General features: G+C 34.2%; 1 protein-coding gene across 6 annotated transcripts; it reads left to right on the top strand.

Moving 5' to 3' along the window:
- The first annotated feature begins 6,517 nt into the window (after positions 1-6,517).
- On the top strand, positions 6,518-19,625 carry LOC106072562 (arylsulfatase I-like). Of its 6 annotated transcripts, XM_056004119.1 has the most exons (11): positions 6,518-6,599; positions 7,680-7,768; positions 8,931-9,093; positions 10,126-10,285; positions 11,482-11,594; positions 12,445-12,561; positions 13,723-13,845; positions 14,357-14,486; positions 15,606-15,759; positions 16,366-17,101; positions 17,428-19,625. In XM_056004119.1, exons 1-11 carry the CDS (start codon positions 6,540-6,542, stop codon positions 17,548-17,550), a joined length of 1,968 nt encoding a protein of 655 aa, XP_055860094.1. In that variant the 5' UTR covers positions 6,518-6,539; the 3' UTR covers positions 17,551-19,625. The 6 variants fall into 6 exon arrangements, with proteins under 6 accessions (XP_055860094.1, XP_055860098.1, XP_055860097.1 ...); XM_056004123.1 differs by lacking the exon at positions 7,680-7,768 and having other exon boundaries at positions 6,534-6,599; XM_056004122.1 differs by lacking the exon at positions 7,680-7,768 and having other exon boundaries at positions 6,537-6,611.

Here is a 19,625-nt window from a genome sequence, read left to right as displayed (position 1 = left end):
AACAGTTTGCTGTTCATTGTCTTCGTCGGTGTCATAGTACCCAGAGATGTCTTCTTCGTAGCTCTTGTTTAAAAACCGTTGATTTCGTCTGTATGTTTTCCCATCATTTGTCTTTATGATGTAAGATCTGGGTGATGAATGTTTCTTAATGACGACTGCTTTCTGCCATGTTTGTCCTAGACGAACTCTCACCTTCTCCCCGACAGAGTAGTCTTTAGGTAACCTTGCTTTTGCATCGTACCTCACTTTGCTTTTCCTCTGTCGTTCGTTGAGTAATGTCTCTGCATTTTCAGTTACCGATGGTTTCAATAGTTTGGGATCAGTTGGAATGATGTCCCTGAGTCTTCTACTCATCAGCAGTTGTGATGGCGAATAAAGCAGTCCGCTTATCGGAGTATTTCTATACTCGAGCATAGCGAGATATGGATCTTTCCCACTTTTGTATGCTTTGTTGAATATCTGCTTTACGATACCAACATACACCTCACTTTGTCCATTTGATTGAAGGTATCTGGGACTTGATGTTGTTATCTTGAAACCCCAGCATGAGGTAGCACTGCCTCAAACCACAACTCATTTACTTGGCTTGACTGACTTTCATCTTCCAGTAAATCAACAGCTTTGAAGTGTTTCAAACGACATTTTACAGCGAAGGGATTTCTCTTTTTACATTTTCGGCATGTCTGTCCGAATGCTGGGCAATTGTATTTTCTGTGAGATCCACCACAAGATCTGCAATCTCTAATGAAACTTGTTACATGATTCTTTGCCATATTTTCCTGTGAGGTTTTGACTGGATTTCTATCTTCTGTCTTCTTTAATTTATTAGCAGCATCCACATGTAGTCCTTTCATATCTATCATTTGGTTCTGGGTATGCTCGTCAGCACGAATTATGCTTGCTGCTTTCTCTAAAGTTAAGTCTACATCTCTCAGAAGTCTCTCTCTCACTCGATCCGACTGTATGCCACATACCAATCGATCTCTGATGAGTTCATCTCGAAGGTTGTCAAACTTGCATTCTTTTGCCAAATTCTTTAACTCAGTATAATACTGTTCAAACGTTTCTCCGTCTTTCTGCTTTCTTGAAAAGAATTTAAATCTGTCATACACAGTGTTGGACTTAGGCAAAATGATTCTGAAACCTTTCAATTACTTTGTCTACAGTCTCATCTTCACATACTTGAAAAGTATTTTAGATGTCTCGAGCGGGTTCACCGATCAGGTGTAACAATAAAGCTTTCTTCACTGGCTCTGGCTTCGTATTTTTTTCAGTGGCGACCATAAACAGTTCAAAACTTTGTCTCCATTTTTTCCATCTTTCAGATAGATTACCGCCTAGTGACAACGGTTTAGGAGGATCGAATAATTCCATTATTCGTACAGATTCTAGATTCTATGTCTAGATCTAGATCTAACAACATGAACTAACGACACCACAAATAAAATGTACTTTTAGCAATTTAGAAACCACTAAATCTAAATCTACCTGTTACCAGCACTTTAAAGCAATGTGACACTAGATTTGACACCTAATCTAACACCAGATCTGACACAATATCTGAAAACAAATCTGACACCATGTTCTGTAGTCACAGATTAATAATAAATTACTGTAGACGTTACTATTTAATAATGATAATAACGAGACTGTCTCGATCAAGGTAGACATATCTAACTAACTTTTATTTCCGTCCGATTCTTTGCTTTCGCATAAAACATAAACAACAAACAATGACGTAATATCTTCTAATATTAACACAGGGGGTTCAACACCCCCTGGCTACGCCCATGGATCTACTGGTTAAGCTTTAACCAACAGACCCCTGGGTTAGTAGTAGATTATGATATTATCCCTGGTCTATCAGACCAATGATATCGTTAAAATACACACAAAAAAAGCAAAATATAGAAAAAGAAGCTTATCTAAAGAGAAAAACTCCGAACGTACAACAATATCTCTCAATAATGTAGAAGTTATTTTCCGAATTCAATAGGAAATAAAATAATTTATTACCAATATATGGCCTTCAGACGCGAAGCGACTATGTAGGCCTATCTTCTCACGGAAATGAGATAAATGCCTGGCATTAGCTATGGTCGAAGCGATCACACGTCAGTTCCCCCTCTTCAAGCAGCTGATGTTTTCAAAGGAATACGGCAAGTCCCGATATAGTTTCAACTTGATCAGAGAAATGGGTGTTGGAGAAATAGCATGTATAATTATTTAAGTAGACCAAACCCCCACATATTGTAAATACTGAAGCATTATTTTTACCTTGTTGGTATCAAACAAAATAATTAATTAGCAGTAATAAATGTTATAATTTTTTTTTAAATTGTTCATGTCTTGTGCATGTTCAAACTTGTCCTGAGAATGGGAATTAGAGAAATAACGTGTACAAACTTTTTACCAGAAAGACAGAGTGCGTTGATATAAGATTTGTAAAAAAAAACAACAACATACAAAATACTTTTGAAAAAAACAAACAAACACTGCTTATATTACGTGTACTATTGTATCAATTCGTTTGGATCAGTCATGTGATTAAATTTGTAAAACATCTAGGCTTATAATAATAAAACTATGCGATTAGAAATATTTTTACCAATTGTTTTTGCTTAGCCCAATATAATACTTTTAGCTTTCTCAATGCGCTATGATCCTATCGCTTGCCAGGACCAGTTGGGGGGCCAACAAAAAACGGGGTGGGTGGAGAAAGGGGTATTTGGTCAATGTTATTGTGTATGCGTGTTTGCATAAAAAAACGTGTCTATTTAAGGAGACTAATTCAACTTGTACCACCATATCAGTCAAGTACGATCCCTTTTCCTTGTTCAAAATAAACAACAAAATAATTAATAGGGACAAGACATGTTGCATAACACGAAGGATTATATTACAACGATTAGGCCTACGCCCATTACTAACGTAACCTTTACGAAATTGCTCTCTATGTAGTGGCCTAGGTTTTATCTGACAACACAAGAATCAATAAAAAATAAGAAGAAAATAAATTAGTTATAGAATTAACCATTGGTATCAACTTATTTTGTTTGGTACTTCGAACAAGGGAAAGAAATAGTAATTAAATAATGTGGTGGTATGCACTGAATTAGTCCCCTTTATAGGTAGTCGTTGAAAAATAGGTTGATACTATAGAAACAATAGTTAACATGAACGTAGCCGGGGGGGGGGGGCTTTGGGGTTCAACCCCCCCCCCCCCCGAAATGAAATCCCCCCCCATAGGTTTGGGGGGGGGGATCGGAATTTAGTGACTGATTTTTTGCTTTGATTTTGTTTATTTTAGGTGAGATTTTAATACTAAACCATCACTTGCCCTAGCACAGCAAAGGAGGTTTTGAGTTTAAAACTCCCTACCAGGCGTTTTTGAGTTTAAAACCCCCTACCAAGGAGGTTCGAGTTTAAAACCCCCTACCAGGGGGTTTGAGTTTAAAACCCCCCTACCAGGGGTTCTCGCAGTTAAATTCCCCATTTCTATAACACAAAACAAAACAAAAAATGCAAACGGCAATCCCCCAAATTTCACGAGCACAGTTAAGGAAGATTGATTTTTAACTCCCCTCCAAAATTTACTATAAACCCCCTCTTCAATATAAAAAAAGAAAATTACACACTCAAAATTCTATGAGCGTAGCCAAAGGGGTTTTGAGTTAACCCCCACCCCCTCTTCAGTAGGATTTGAAGCTAAAAAATACCTCTTCAATACCCGGTATAAAAAAACGCAAATTACGCACTCAAAATGTTATGAGCGTAGTATGAGCAGGTCAGGCATGCGCGAGTGGGAAAGACCTATTCTCTTCTGCTCAACATTAAAATTTACCAACAGTAGGCAGATGTTAGCACTACTGGGTGGGCTCAATCTGTGACACCTCAGTCTACGACCAAGGGGCTAGAGTCGCCTAAGCAACCAGACATACTAACTATACTAACTTAACTAAATGAAAACAAGATAACAAACTTTAGTTTACGATAAATAAAACAAAAGAAACTTTATTTACATACAAAAATAAATCAATAATAAAATATAATATATACACTAACTTGACTAATCACTACTACTGAACCCATCAACTAACTAAAACTCTCTAAATCTACACAAACACAAACAAACTAACTAAACCAATTATCTAACTAAATCACTAATAAGACAACACTACAGAAACAAAATAACACTAGCTTCCCTAGAAATAGTAGAATTAGATCTAGAATAGATCTACAGAAACAATAACAAAACTATCAATAGCAGAAACAAAATAACACTAGATTCCCTAGAATTAGAATAGATCTACAACAGCAGTTATAAGCAGCAGCTATTTCAGCAGAGTAATTGCAGCAGCTAAAAGCAGTAATAATAGCAGGCCGTCCCAGGTACAGAATAATAAAAAAATTAGACGACAGACCACAAAGATCTTCAGCTGTCACACAGACATACTATACTGACCACTGGTCAACTGAACTGTTTTTAAGACAGCATGTAGTACATCCCTTTTATACTATCCCGCACTAACCTATATAAATATGCGAAAGTACAATTATAAAATTTGACACTAACCTATAAAAATAAAATATATAAAAATAGCTCTAACCTATACAACAAAAATACATTTAAAAAATAGCTAAAATTGCATATAAAACTAGCTCACAGTAGCTAAATGGGTTTTGACTCAGTTTTTTAATTTAAACCCCCGTTCAGCGGGGTTTGAAGCTAAAAATACCTCTTCAATATGAAAAAAAAAGTAAATTATGCACTCAAAATGTTATGAGCGTAGCTAATTGGGTTTTGACACAATTTTGAGTTTAACCCCCCCCCCCCCCTTTCAGCGGGGTTTGAAGGTAAAAAATGCCTCTTTAATATTAAAAACAAAGCAAATTATACACTCAACATGTTATGAGTGTTTTCAAAGGGGTTTGGAATTTAAACTCCCCTCCAGTGGAGATTAAATCTAAAAAATACCTCTTCAATATAAAAAAAAAAAGAAAATTACACACTCAGAAATCTTTGAGCGTAGCCAAATGTGTTTTGAGTTTAACCCTTCCCCCCGCAAGCGGGGTTAGAAGCTAAAAAATTACATTTTCAAAAAAGCAAATTACGCACTCAAAATGCTATGAGCGTTGCCAAAAGGAGTTTTGAGTTTAAACCCCCCTTCAGAGTGGTTTGACGCTAAAAAATTTCTCTTCAATATAAAAAAAAAGCAAATTACACACTAAAATTATTTGACCGTAGCCAAGACAATTGGGGGTTTTGAGTTTAAATCCCTCTTCTACAGATGGCTTTTTTAAAAGTTTAAAACCCCTCCAGATGGTTTTGAGTTTAAAATCTCCCTACAGAGTGTTTTGCGGTGGAAAACCACTATCTTCAATATTATTCTTAAGCAAACTACAGGTACTAAAATTCTATTACCGTAGCTAAATGGGGTTTTGAATTAAAAAAAAAAAAACATAACTCCAGAGATTTTCTAGCTTAAAACCTCCAAACTACAGTCACCTAATTCCAAGAGCGTATTCAAGAGAGGTTACACATTTCTACCAGTGGCGGGGCTCAATTAATAAAGTGCAGTGAATAGTCATCTGCCGAAATTGAAAAACACTTAATGTGGCTCAACAAAGATGGCTAAGACAGATTTTAGAAGTAAGTTATAGAAATCGGGTCTAAATCAAGGAAATCATATGCCGCACTGGGAGTCGACCCCTTAGTAAGATTGTGACAGAACGTCGCATGAGGTTGCGGGACATGTATCCGACAAAATGAATTAGGCATAAGAAGAGTTGCGATAACATCCTAGTAGAACTTAGCGCCACACATTCATGGAGGTCCTCAGAGCAGGTGGGAAGAGGCTTCAGGCATTACCAGTGACAGATTTTTGTGGAAACAGCTTGACGGCAAATGCGCCGAACGGCGCGGGAGGGTCTAAGTCAGAAATAGTGCTTGGCGGCGGGGCTCCTCCCCGCGCTGGGGGAGCAATAGGAGCTCCCACAGACCCCATTGCTGGCAATGGCGGGGAGTCTACAATTTTCCCACTAACGCCAGGAAGAACCTATTGTAGGGCACAATAAACGTCTTCCGAAAGAATGATGGGTCAGAATGTAATAAAGATTATATATATACACACACACATACATACATATATAGGCCTACATATAAATATATTTTTTTTCCCGAAAAAAAATCCTGGCTACGCCCATGATAGTTAACTATATATATACAATCGTCCGTGGTCATAAGCTCTCCAACAGGCAATATCAAAGTGGTTATCGTGTTGGCTTGAGAAGCCTGGGAAGGCTAGAGCCATGAATTCAAATACAAGTAAACTTAATATGGGCCTAAGCTTCTTTTTTTTTAAATATTTATTTTCTTGTTTTATGATCTCTATTGGTAGCCCCGCCTGCCCTTCCCCAAACCCAGCCCTGGTCAGACTAAAAAGAAAGGATAGAGGTTCTTTTGCGAAAAATAATTAATCCGACTACATAAAGGCTATATCTACGATCACGTGACAACTATTTTTTGACCCAGTCATATGACTACTTATAAAACTACAAATAATCACGATAGCGCTGAGGCCATTATATTTATATTAGTATTAGCCTTGGTTATACGATTCATACATTATCATTAATCTATATCTAAAATATAGGTCTAGACCTAGCTATACAAAACTATATTGTCTATATGGCCTACTTGCGATAGATCTAGATTTTATGTAGGTTCAAATCTACAGACTAGAGATCTACATCTAGTAATATTTAATTATGTGGTAGACTCTGTAACGACTCTGTTAACACATTCATAATAATCTTAAATCTAGATCTAGTTCACATACTCACATACTGTGACAGTGACACACTCACTTTTGTGGCATTTGTCTTTGTCTGAGACTACTGACTAACTAACACTAACAGACAGTGACTTACTGACTAGATCTACACTAGTACTACAGTTACAGTACATTAAATTAGTGAGTGACTAAACTTTGACTAAATTAAAATAAAAATGGTTTAAAATTTATTCGAGACTCGTCTCTAATGTCTTCTATCCAAACTTCGTCTTGTCTTCCGTCTTCATTGATTTCTTTAGTCTTTTAACTCAAACCAATCTTAAATCTACATATAGTAATCTAGACAATCTAGTCTTAGAGGTAGAGATATCAAGGTCTAAATCTAGAATTTATAAATATAAAATATATTATCTAGATCTATTAATAGGCCTATAGTCAATATAGATCTATATCTAGAATAAATCTAGATTCTCTAAATATCATGACTAATAGTCTACTAAGATGATAATATGATTTCATGGTTCATTGGTTGATTTTAGATTAGACATATTAGATGATTAATCTACCAAAGACAAGGGTAGACCTGTCTAGAGTCAGAGATATAGATCTATATCTATATTATATATTTAATATTAACTTAGGAACTTTAGCTTTAATGATTGAATCTTAATAATATAATGTATATTATAGATTAGTTAGACTATAACTATAATGAATAATGATGAGCTAGATTTAATAATTAATATATAGATATAGATCTAAGCCATTCTAAGCCTATTCTAAGCTTAATATAATTGTCTAAAATCACTAAACCTATAGAAACACTACAAGGCAGAAGGCTAATTTAAAGTAGCATTAGTACATAAATATTATGTATGACAGATGCGTAGATGGCTAAAACTAAAAGAAAACCTAATTGGCCACTACCGAAAACAGTTATGTCTGCACTGGATGTGGCAAAATATATATAGGTCACAGCTGGAATTAAGTAGCCTCATGAAATATTGTACTCCTCACAAAGCCTTATAAATAAATAAGTAATTTACAAATAGAAAATGCAATCTGTTATTTATAAGATAATAAATAACTTATAAATTACAGACACTCCTTCAAAAAAGATGATTATTACATCCTTAGCATATAAAATTAAATAAGGCCTAAGTGAGGTTGGTTTGGTATTGGCAGCAATTGCTAGTGTGAAAGAGAGTTACTTGGGTTGCTGTTTATTTTGCTATATGATTTGCATGATCATGAATTATATGTTCATATGTCCTAATCTTATGTAGATGTAAATTGTCAGTATTGGGAATCAAAGTCTTCTTGAAGCCTATAGTAAATAGGGTCCAGTCATCAGTTTCAAACTTGGACTTTTGCTCTAGTCCAGTCATCAGTTTCAAACTTGGACTTTTGCTCTAGTCCAGTCATCAGTTTCAAACTTGGACTTTTGCTATAATCACAAGTGTATTGAATGTGCAGAGGCTGAGTGGTAAAGCACTTGACTTCTAAACTGAGTGGTCCTGGTGAAGACTGGGATTTTTTATTTTGGTGTCTTTAGGGTGCCTCTGAGTCCACCTAGTTCTAATGGGTATCTGTCATTAGTTGGGGAAAAGTAAAGGCATCACTCTTGTGAACCGTTGGCCACAAAGACAGATGACCTTAAGACCATAAGGTCTGACAGGGGAACTTTTTTACAAGTGTATTGTGTTAGAGAGTATCGTTCCTGCTATTTTGTTTGATACATTTCAGATGCTCTTTCAGAAATGTATATTACTTCCTAGCCTGGATCTCCTGCAGGTCAGCAGGTTATGGCTGCTGGTAGGGCTTGAACCCAAGAGCATCATGACAACAGTCTATAGTGTGTACCATATAGCCAGGCATCAATCTTCTGTTTCATACCCAGAAATAGTCAGCCCTCTGTTCTCTTTCAGTCTCAGTAAGAGCTTAGTGCCAATAACAGTTGCTCACTGATTCCATCATGTTTCTAATAGCCTGAACTAGTACCGTACAGTGTTTAAGCATGTCAGAGATACTAGACTACTTATTGTCTCCAATAGTCATTTCTTTATATTACTTAGAAATTATTCATTAGTTCTATTTAAGATGTTTAATCTTTTTAAACATTTGTTGTTTCAGAACAAAGCCTCTAAATTTGAGCAAGTTGGTAATTGTTAAAATGTACACAGTTAACAGCTTTAAACGTTATCTCCTGTTTGTTGTTTTTCTGATGACTACTTGCATAGCACCATCATTGGCCTCACAGCAGCCTAATATTATTCTGATTGTTGCTGATGATTTGGTAAGCTTTTCTTTGTACTTCTTTACAATGAAAATGTTGCACTTTCTGGAACCTATCTTGTTACTTTATTTAAGGAATAGATACCCAAACCTTATTCAAAAAAAGTTAAGATGTGTCTTTTTTCTTCACTGAAATATGACAGTTGCATGTGTTACAATGTAAAATATATTAAATGTTTATTTATAAAAATTATACATATGCTTTTTTTATTTATTTTATGGGATTAGTTTAAAGTTGCTTTGAAGTTCTGTTGTTTTTTTTATAAGGGAAAATAAATTTCCTGCTGACTTATATAGAGGTGCATTTTAAAATAAAATATAACTTTATTATGTAAGAACTCAATACACATATCTAACAAGATAGAGTCTTGTTGAAAGAAAACCCTGTGCCATAAACATTATACATAAACCTTTGAGGGTTCAGTTATTCACACATTACACACAAACTTGCACAAAGTTCCCATAAAAATTGCTGATTAAAAATAAATAGTTGCAGATAAACACAAATGGCCTATTAAATTTTGTTTAATTAAATGCTTTCATGTATATGCATACAATATGTATGCTTAAAGGGTCAGAGACTTATATCATGAGGACGACCTCATGTCAAAGGTGATCTTTATTGGTGAGCTTAAAGGACGAAGTAAAACAGATGTGCCATCCAGAGCTGCTATAAAGATAAATTCAGGTGCCATTTTGCTCTCACTGGGATAGAGGAAAGTAGCTACAGCAGATGGTCTCTGAAAGAGTCAGCTGTAGAGCTCTCATGAAGGTCATGGAACACACATTTGAACCCCAAAGAAAACTCCTTGCCATAGACAGGCATAGAAGATGAAAAGAAAACTTTGTTTTCATTAGATGTGACTAAATATTCAGGTCTTATTGGGGTCTGCATAGTCCTGTGAAACACTGCACTCATACATTGCCTTATTATTATTATGTATACTTAGCTTTTAAAAACAACAGTGAGCACTCTAGTTTTCAAATTCTAACACTTTAGTCCTAAACATTTCATGTGCTACTTGCATTTCAGGGTTACAATGATGTAAGTTTTCATGGCTCCAATCAAATCCCTACACCTAACATTGACTTTCTTGGCTACACTGGAATCATACTGAACAACTATTATGTTAGTCCTATATGTACACCAACAAGAAGTGCTTTGATGACTGGCAGACATCCTATACATACAGGTAGATTGTTAGATTAAAGGGTACTTAGTGTTAAGGTACATAGCTAGTAAGAATAGGAAATAGTTTTATTTTATTGGGTTGTAATCTAGAGAGAAATGAGTAGCTAGGGAAATGATGAAAGTTTAGGCTAGAAACTAAACAATAACACTAAAAACTAGATGACAAAACAATAGACAGCATAACAATTGGAACAATTGCACTCATTGCTTGCATTCTCCATACAATACTTAAAGGACATGCACATTTCTTACAAGCTACACTAGTACACATAATATATGTAGCATGCTATACCTACAAAGTGCCTCGCTCATGTAGTTTTAGTTTTGATAAGTTTGCATCTAAATGAAGATTTTTTTTAGAATTTGGGACTAGAGGTCTGGACTGAGATCCCCTGACTACAGCCATCTCAGAATGAGTACCTGGTATTATAAGAAGAATGTTGCATAAGTATTCAGAAACAAGTTCTCAATCTACTTTTAATAGTGTGCTAATTTCCATGAAACTTACTTTATATAGTGAACCTTTCCAAATTTAAGTGAAGATTTACATTTCTTATCCATCTTGAGTTTGAGAATGGACAGTAAATGACAGACAAAATATTAAAACATGATAAAGCCATGATGTAGTTTCTCAGCAATGGGTTGGAAGCCTAAAATACCCTTGCATTTGTTTACATGTAGTCTCCCGGTCAATATTTGTAAAATGTTTTCTGATTGGTTGAAACCACACATAGGCTTATCTTTAAATCAATGAAAAATGTTGTTTTATTTGTTTTTTAAATTTATTTATAGAAAAAAAAATGATTTTTAGAAATGTATTGTAGTAAAAGAATTATAAAAATTCAACAATGAAATTTTTAAATATATTTTTTTTAAATTTGTATACTTAATTAGGTGACATAAATGTGTAGTATACAAAATTTAAAAAAAATTAAAATACTTCCACTTTCAATTTATACTTATTTATACATTAAATTATTTAGAAATGAATTCTGCGTAATATTCAGTTTAAAAAAAAAAGATAATTTTGACCCATAAGCTGTCCTAAATAATAATGTTTTATTTGTACAAAAAAACAAACAATAATTCAACTTTTTATGAAAACATCATGCGGACTACAACATAAGGTTTGAACCTGCACTCCTCATTTTCAACACTCTATGCCAACATTAGTTAATCTTATTCATTTCTCCTCAGGAATGCAATCTGGTGTTATAGTTGGAACTCAACCTTATGGTCTCCCACTGAATGAAACCATTCTTCCCCAATACTTAAACCAATTGGGATACAGCTCACATATTGTGGGAAAGGTAATTTTGTTACTCATTCATAAGCATTCCTTATTTAAATGTCAAAGATTTCTTTCTTTCTATCATGAATTAGTCCAGACTTGCCATTGGTATATATCTTTTAGCCTCAAGCACTACTCTCTGCCTCAGTTACACAACACAATGAAGGTCTGGAGCATAATCATAGACTGAAATTTATGCTAAAAACTAAAAATATCTCAGTGTTTTTATAAGTTAATAATTCATACAATAATTTATGAAATTAAGTTGGTATATATTATTTTTTAACAATCATAGAAGTTTACAGTTTTATATTTAACTCTATTAAATGTAAACCGGGATCAATGAATAAAAACTGTTTTTAAGAAAGTACTACAGTCACAGAGAGGCTTGATCCGTTTCTTCAGTTGTAAATCCCCCCACCCTCCCCCACCCTCCCTTTTTCCAGTTTTTCTCTTTAATTCAAAGATTTAATTTGAGCTGCTATGCAGTTGGCAGTTCTTGAAAGTGGAAAAAGGTGAAATGTGGGCCTAGAATGATGCTGATATAGTCTTAATTTCTTCAACATGCAAATCTCAAGTATTACACAAATATCAGTACTGCTGGTACTATTGCTAGATCATTAGTTATAGAAATATTACTTATGAATTTTCAAACATAGAAATATTGTTATTGATAGACAATAAAATATCAGATCAACAGATATGTATTCAAAGAAGAAAAGAGTTACAATTTTCTTGCTACTTGCTCTTCAAAAAGTTTATTGTCATGCAGAAGAGGTATAAACAAGCATAATGAAAATGTCACAATCATTGTTGTAATGTTACATACTAAATCATTGGTTTAAAATGTTCCTGTTTGCCTGATTCAGTGGCACCTTGGGATGTTCAAATGGGAGTACACTCCACTCTACAGAGGTTTTAAGTCACACATTGGCTACTACCAGGGCTGTGAGGACTACTACACTCATACATATGAGGCCAATTTGGTAAGTGTAACTTTATCAAAGCTGCACTGCCACTATGAACATGTTTAACTCCAAAAGTTATTTAGTCCTTTTTATTTATAGTTTAACAAAATTTTAAAATTATTCATTTGAATGCCATCATGCTTTATAAAATCTCATTTTAAAAAGCAGCATGACCATATGTATTGAAAATCATAAGGTATTTGTCTCTCATAAGTAGAATAACTCAAATGCATATCCATTAGTCATTAGAGTGATGAAAGTCAACTCTATAATATAGTAATTAATAAAATAACAAATTACTTTGATGCCTGAAACATTGTTTTTTAGCTGAGAATCATATGATTTCTAAGATTCAAACATTCTTGCGATTCTTCTTCCTGCTAAGTCACTGTACTTATTAATGTGTTGCCCTTCTTATGACACTTCCTTTTGTACTTCTTCACCATTCACTATTACAACTTACCACAAGAGTTTTGAATCATGTAATAATAATAATAATAATAATAATAATAATAATAATCTTTATTGTCCATATGGAAATTTGTCTTACAATTTGTGCATTACACCAAACAAAAAACATTATAACTATAAGAAACCAAAGTGTACATTCACACCAGCCGCACTCATAATTTACATGTGACAAAGTTTATATCAGATTGTTCTTATTTAATGATTTGATTGCCAGGGGAACAAAAGAGTGTTTGTGTCTGTTTGTCTTTGCCATTGGTGTCTTGTATCTCTTTTGTGATGGTAAAATCACCAAATCCTGACACAAAAGGTGATTTTTTATTTCGAGGATCTTGTTAGCTTTTTATAGATGTTTGCCTCAAACAACTGCCCAAATGGGTTTTGTTTTTTCCAATGATTTTACCTGCAGCATTTAGGATTCTATAAAGTTTATTTTTATTTTTAATGCACAGATTGCCATACCAGGCAGTGATATTGAAACTTAAAATATTACAAATTGCTTGTCGCCACAGTGCAGCGCCATTTTGAAAATCATGTTTCTGTGTCTTCTAATCTTCTTGTTTTGTTAACTGCCAATTATAAATGTGTATTAGTTCATTGCAGTGGTCTCTATTACAACGTGTGACTAGGATATTTCAATGTTATACTTAGAGAGCTCTATGGCTTGTCTTTTTAATCCTTCAGTTCACTAAGTTTGTTTCTTTCTAACAGCAACAGTGGGGACTAGATTTTCGCCAAGACAAGGATTTATTATGGAATTATACTGGGAAGTATTCAACAGATATATTCAAAGATGAGGCACTAAGAATTATTAATAAACACAACAAGTCACAGGTGAGGCACTAAGAATTATTAATGAACACAAGTCACGGGTGAGGCAATACAAACTGTTACTCAGCACTGGGAAAACATTAGCTATGAACCCAAGTAAGAACTGAGCAGTACAAAATTGTTGATGGACACACACACAACTGATGTGTAAGGCATTAAAACTGACATGTAACAACATTCCATATAATTAAAAAAAAATTGTCAGTTTAGTAATAAATAAATGACTGGTTCTGTAATCTAATATATAAAACACAATGTAAGGTGTATGTGTATGTTCTTTGTAGAAATTGACACTGTTTGACCAATGTTGATTAAGCTTGGCATAAATATTCTTGAGATCATTGCAATGACTGTTGGTTGGCTAGAATGACTATTGTATATCTCGCACACGTCCTCATGTGGTGGGACTGTAAGATATATTAAAACTCTCTGTTTCCCAACTTTTTAGTACCCACCAAATGAGTAACTTTCCTAAAACTTAATCCTAACTTTATGTTTCTCTTCTTTTCACCAGCCATTGTTTCTGTATTTACCTTTTCAATCAGTACACAGTGGCAATGGAGACAGCACCCACCTCCAGGCACCAAAGAGATACATTGACAAGTTTCAGTATATAGAGAATGGTCAAAGGAGAATATATGCTGGTAATTCTGGATTTTAAATTACTAGCAATCACTGAGCTCCAAACTCTTGTCAAATATTTACTGTTTCTAAGTCTTTTGATTGTCATGTTTGTTGTTGAGACATTAAATATAATTGATTACTCATGCAAATTTATTCTAAATAATGTAACTCCACAATTTTCATAAAGTCTGTAAAATTTTGTTTTAAAACTTTTTTGTTATGAACTTTTTTTCAAATGAGTAAAACTTTAACTCTTTCTTCATCTGCTCCCATGTCATTCCAGTATCCTCAGCTTCACTCATGGCTGATCCCTTCCAGTATCTTCAGCTTCACTCATGGCTGATCCCTTCCAGTATCCTCAGCTTCACTCATGGCTGATCCCTTCCAGTATCCTCAGCTTCACTCATGGCTGATCCCTTCCAGTATCCTCAGCTTCACTCATGGCTGATCCCTTCCAGTATCCTCAGCTTCACTCATGGCTTATCCCTTCCAGTATCCTCAGCTTCACTCATGGCTGATCCCTTCCAGTATCCTCAGCTTCACTCATGGCTGATCCCTTCCAGTATCCTCAGCTTCACTCATGGCTGATCCCTTCCAGTATCCTCAGCTTCACTCATGGCTGATCCCTTCCAGTATCCTCAGCTTCACTCATGGCTGATCCCTTCCAGTATCCTCAGCTTCACTCATGGCTGACCACTTGGTTTTCACATCGTGTGTCTTATCCAGCTCCACTTTCTCTTTTTGCTATTTTGGGCTAAGGGATTTTGCCTGGTTCTCTCCCACAAGTTGACAGTAGTTATCTTTACGGGCCATCTAATTCCCAAAATCCAGTGTAGGCAACTGTCAACAAAGGTCTCGAGTTTTTCCATATTTGTTCTCACGACTCTCTATTTCTCTGAAGTGTACTGAAGGACAGACTTAAGGTTTGTATTATAGATTCTTTAAAGACAGTGCTTTAACTAGTAACTTGTATGCTACTTTCTTTTGTTTCAGTTTAATACAAATTTTTTTTTATTCTAATCTTGAGTTTTTGTTGTTCTCAGCTTTCAACATTAATACAATTATTTTTGTTTTGCAAAAAAAAAATTTCAGCCTTTTGATTTTGTGTTGTTTTTTAACAAGATTGTTCATTTCTCCAGCAATGTTGTCAGCTCTGGATGATGCAATAGGTGAAATCTATGATGCTCTCAAAAACAGTGGATTACTTGACAATTCCATTATTGTTTTTACTACAGATAATGGAGGGCCAGCCAATGGTTTTGATTTTAATGCTGCTAATAATTATCCACTTAGGTAATGTGTCTTTGTCTATTCTAAGTTTCATTGATAAAAATATAGAGAAAATAAATATAAGAGTTCAGGTTTCTGGCATGTAGATGCTAAGTAGGGCATGTCTAGGGAAGGGAGTACCTGGGAAAGGTTTCTGTCCAGCTTTTAGGCTTGTGAACAATTTAACTTATGTTATTTTCCAAATTAGATTTTTTTCCCCCATCCTCTGGATTGTACTAGAGGCCCTGAGATGAATGAATTATCCCTGCTACTCAGTTACATTCAACACACACACAAAATGTCTTGATAAAAATTTCAGTAGTGTTGTTATTATGGAAACATGGTCAGATTTCATGCTTACATTTCTCTAACCTACACTTTCCGCTGACATGACACTTTATTTCTACCCCCCCCCTCCCCCCAGTATTTTTCACTATGATGCTAATTAAATTTTGATTACAGTATATTTTAGCATTTCATGATACCTTTGTAACAAAAAATATTGGGTAGGTTTTTAATAGAAATTTTTGACAATAATTAATAAGGATAATTTTATATTTTGTTATGGTTAAAGCTGTGTATTCATGTTTTGTTTTGTTTAATGCTGTGTTCAAATGTTTTCCTGTTTAGAGGAGTGAAGGCTACTCTCTGGGAAGGAGGCATGAGAGGTGTTGGACTTGTCCACAGTCCACTCTTACAGAAACAAGGCTATGTGTCAGAGCAAATGTTCCATGTTTGTGATTGGTTGCCAACTTTCTACAAGGCTGCCGGTGGGGATCCATCAACTTTGAAAAACTTGGATGGATTCAACTCTTGGGAAATGTTGAACACCAATGGAAATCCAATACGCAGCAAGATGTTGCATAACATTGACCCACTTGATAAATCAGCAGCTATTAGAGTTGGAGATTACAAACTTTTGGTTGGCAATGTCATGTCAGGATGGGATGGCTGGTACCCTCCTTATCAGCTTTATGATGACCAGAAATTACTTCATTACTCCAACTATACAGACAAAACCTTTCAGTCTTCTGGTATGCTCATGTTACGTGACAAACTTCAAAAGCAATATTCTGAATTCTGGCCAAAACAAGTGACTTCACGTTTGGAAGAGCTGTATACATTTTATCAGAAAAGTGATATTTATTCCAAGTTTAGGCCCAATCTGGGAAAAAATGAAACCAGTCTTTTGTTCTCACCACAAAAATCTAGCAATACATTTTCGGGAACACCAGTGACCTTGAACTGTGGTCCTAAACCTTCTAATGCAAGTGACAATTGCAAGCCAAATGTGGCCCCATGTTTGTATCACATTCCTTCAGATCCTTGTGAATACAACAATTTGGCTTTCTCCAAACCTGACATTGTAAGTATTTCACTATGCTATGTAGTATAGTTTTTAGAATTGGTTAATACATTCTTTAGAAGTGGTTAGCTCTAGCAGCTTAATGCATTCTTTAGAAGTGGTTATCACTCAGAGCTATATAAACTCTTTAGAAATGGTTAGCACTCAGAGCTATAAACATTCTTTAGAAGTAGTTAGCTCTCAGAGCTAGATACATTCTTTAGAGTACTTCTAGTTAGACTACTGCTATAGAAGAACCAGATTAATGCCTGATGTATACAATTTATTTTGTGATTCTTTCATCCATGTCTTTGTTCTCTTATCAACAATACTGTTTCTTGTCTCAGGTAACTGAGTTACTAAATGAGCTCAAGGCATACAGTGACACTATGGTGCCACCTGGGAACAAACCTTATGATGATGCAGGTAACCCAACAAGACATGGCGGAGCTTGGGTTCCTTGGCAATAGTAACTTCATTACATTGTTATTAACAGCACAAAGTATAAAACCTTTCTAAAGAAGAGAACACAATATGAATTTTCGGTACATCATTGATTTCTTTGTTAAATATATGCTGATGGATTTAGTAAACGACAAATAGCAAAATGTTATAAACAAACCCAAAACATCATCACTCAGTAAATAATAATGCTATGGCAGTTTTTTGTTTCAAAAGTTATGTTTGTATACCACATATTTGTACTCAATGCGCTAAGGTCCAATCTCTTTTTTTTAAATCGGGGAGGGGGGGGAGGGGTCATCTTGGTGGGTTCTTTGCTGCCATTAGCTGTTCATTAAGTAATGCTCGGCTCAAGCCAGGATTCAAACTTAAGTCACCTTAATAGGTAGCTCAAAGGTTTATGTCAGTCAACTATACCTCTTACACTTTAGTGGAAGAAAGAAATTCTAAAGTTTTGTGTCAACATTCTGTGTTCATTTTTTGGCAGTAAAACATGTAACTTAAAACTTTTGTTTTCTTTTATTTATTTGTCATTCATGAATTTTTCTTGAAACATTTTTTCATGGGAAAATTATCTGGCGCCTTTTTTAAAATTTGTTTGTTTGTTTGTTTGTTTTTTTAATTTTAAAGATTTCATGACCTTGGTAACTTTTACATTCCCAAGTTTTCATTGTTACATTCCAAAATAAAAATAGTATCTATTTATTTTACAAACATCAATGTCCTAACATTGAAGTATTGACAGAAAAGTGTATAATATTTAACATGTACCTACAGTAAAATGTATACTCTTTATACTTTATATATAAAGTATTATATTATAATTATTTAATGAACATGACAATTTTTTCTATTTGACAATGTATATTTTTAGCCATTTTTTATTTTTTTATTTTTTAAATAATTCTGACTTTTCAAATAAATATTTTACACTTTTCATTTGTTAAATCTTAGATTTTAAAGTGACATGGTTTCATTATTAATTTTAGACTGTAGCTCACAAAATAATGCCTAGCTAAAGTAAGTCTTAGCTAAAGTAAGTCTTAGCTAAAGTAAGTCTTAGCTAGGTATAGATAATATGAAATATGAAAATCGGTCAAGCGTTTTTTTTTTTAATAAATGTAAAACATTGTAATTTTTTGGCTTGTAATTACTTTCAATGTTTTTTAAAAATGTTGTTTTTTTTTAACTAAACTTTAACTTCCAGAAGAACTATCCACTTTATAGACTTTAGACTTACAAATACTTCATCTAAATACTATTTCAAGATCAAATTCAAGATATTTTATTAAAGAAAAAAATTCACCATTATCTCTGCAGCTTTTACCTTCAAGGGTCATAATCACATTTGCAGACGTTTTTTTCTCTTCTCTAACAGTTGTCTCTACTTGCTGATCATATGAAATTAGCTCCCTTGTTTGTATTGACTTTTCAGTTTATTGACTTAGTTTGTCATATAACAAATTATTTTCACTGTTGAGGCTTTCTTTAGAATCCTTGAACTTCAACACAAACCTTTTGTAGGCTAGTCAATGTCTCTTTCAAAGTGAAATGCTCTACCACATGAATCCATTGTTTACAATGTGACAAATACAGATTTAGTCATCTTATACAATGTGTTGGGACTTTTGTCAATAGTTAAACGTTTCTTGTCGGGCATCCTTTGTTGGGAGCATATCTCTACTTCTAATGTATACTGAGTGTAATATAATAATAATAATATTATTTTACTAAATGTGGATTACATCACACAAGGAAATGCCTCTGTTGTCTTTGTTTTTGTCCTGATGACATAATGTATCTTCAATGTCTGTTGTCTTTGTTTTTGTCCTGATGACATAATGTATTTTCAATCTTCATTGTCTGTTGTCTTTGTTTTTGTTCTGTCAGTGACATAATGTATCAAAACAAATATTAGTTTACAAAGGAAACTGTGTCCCAGTATTTTACAAAGCTTATATCAACTGGTCAAAAGTTTGTACACATTATTTCTTGACACCCAATCTCGGATGATGTTGAAAGTTTGCTCAATTATTTCTTTTAACGAACAACACAAGAGTCAATAAAAAAACCCAAAAACTAA

Source organism: Biomphalaria glabrata, chromosome 11, assembly GCF_947242115.1.
Source record: "Biomphalaria glabrata chromosome 11, xgBioGlab47.1, whole genome shotgun sequence".
Lineage (NCBI taxonomy): Eukaryota > Metazoa > Mollusca > Gastropoda > Planorbidae > Biomphalaria > Biomphalaria glabrata.
Note: the sequence above shows the minus strand (reverse complement) of the source record. Positions and strands in the feature narration are given on the sequence as shown.

What these genes read in the sequence shown, in the direction of transcription:
- LOC106072562 (XM_056004119.1), top strand. Translation starts at nt 6,540, where the DNA reads ATGACTACTTATAAAACTACAAATAATCACGATAGCGCTGAGGCCATT. An exon ending in CAGACATCCTATACATACAG is followed by an intron (nt 10,286 to 11,481) that starts GTAGATTGTTAG and finishes ATTTCTCCTCAG; the next exon opens with GAATGCAATCTGGTGTTATA. An exon ending in CTTTCTCCAAACCTGACATT is followed by an intron (nt 17,102 to 17,427) that starts GTAAGTATTTCA and finishes TTCTTGTCTCAG; the next exon opens with GTAACTGAGTTACTAAATGA.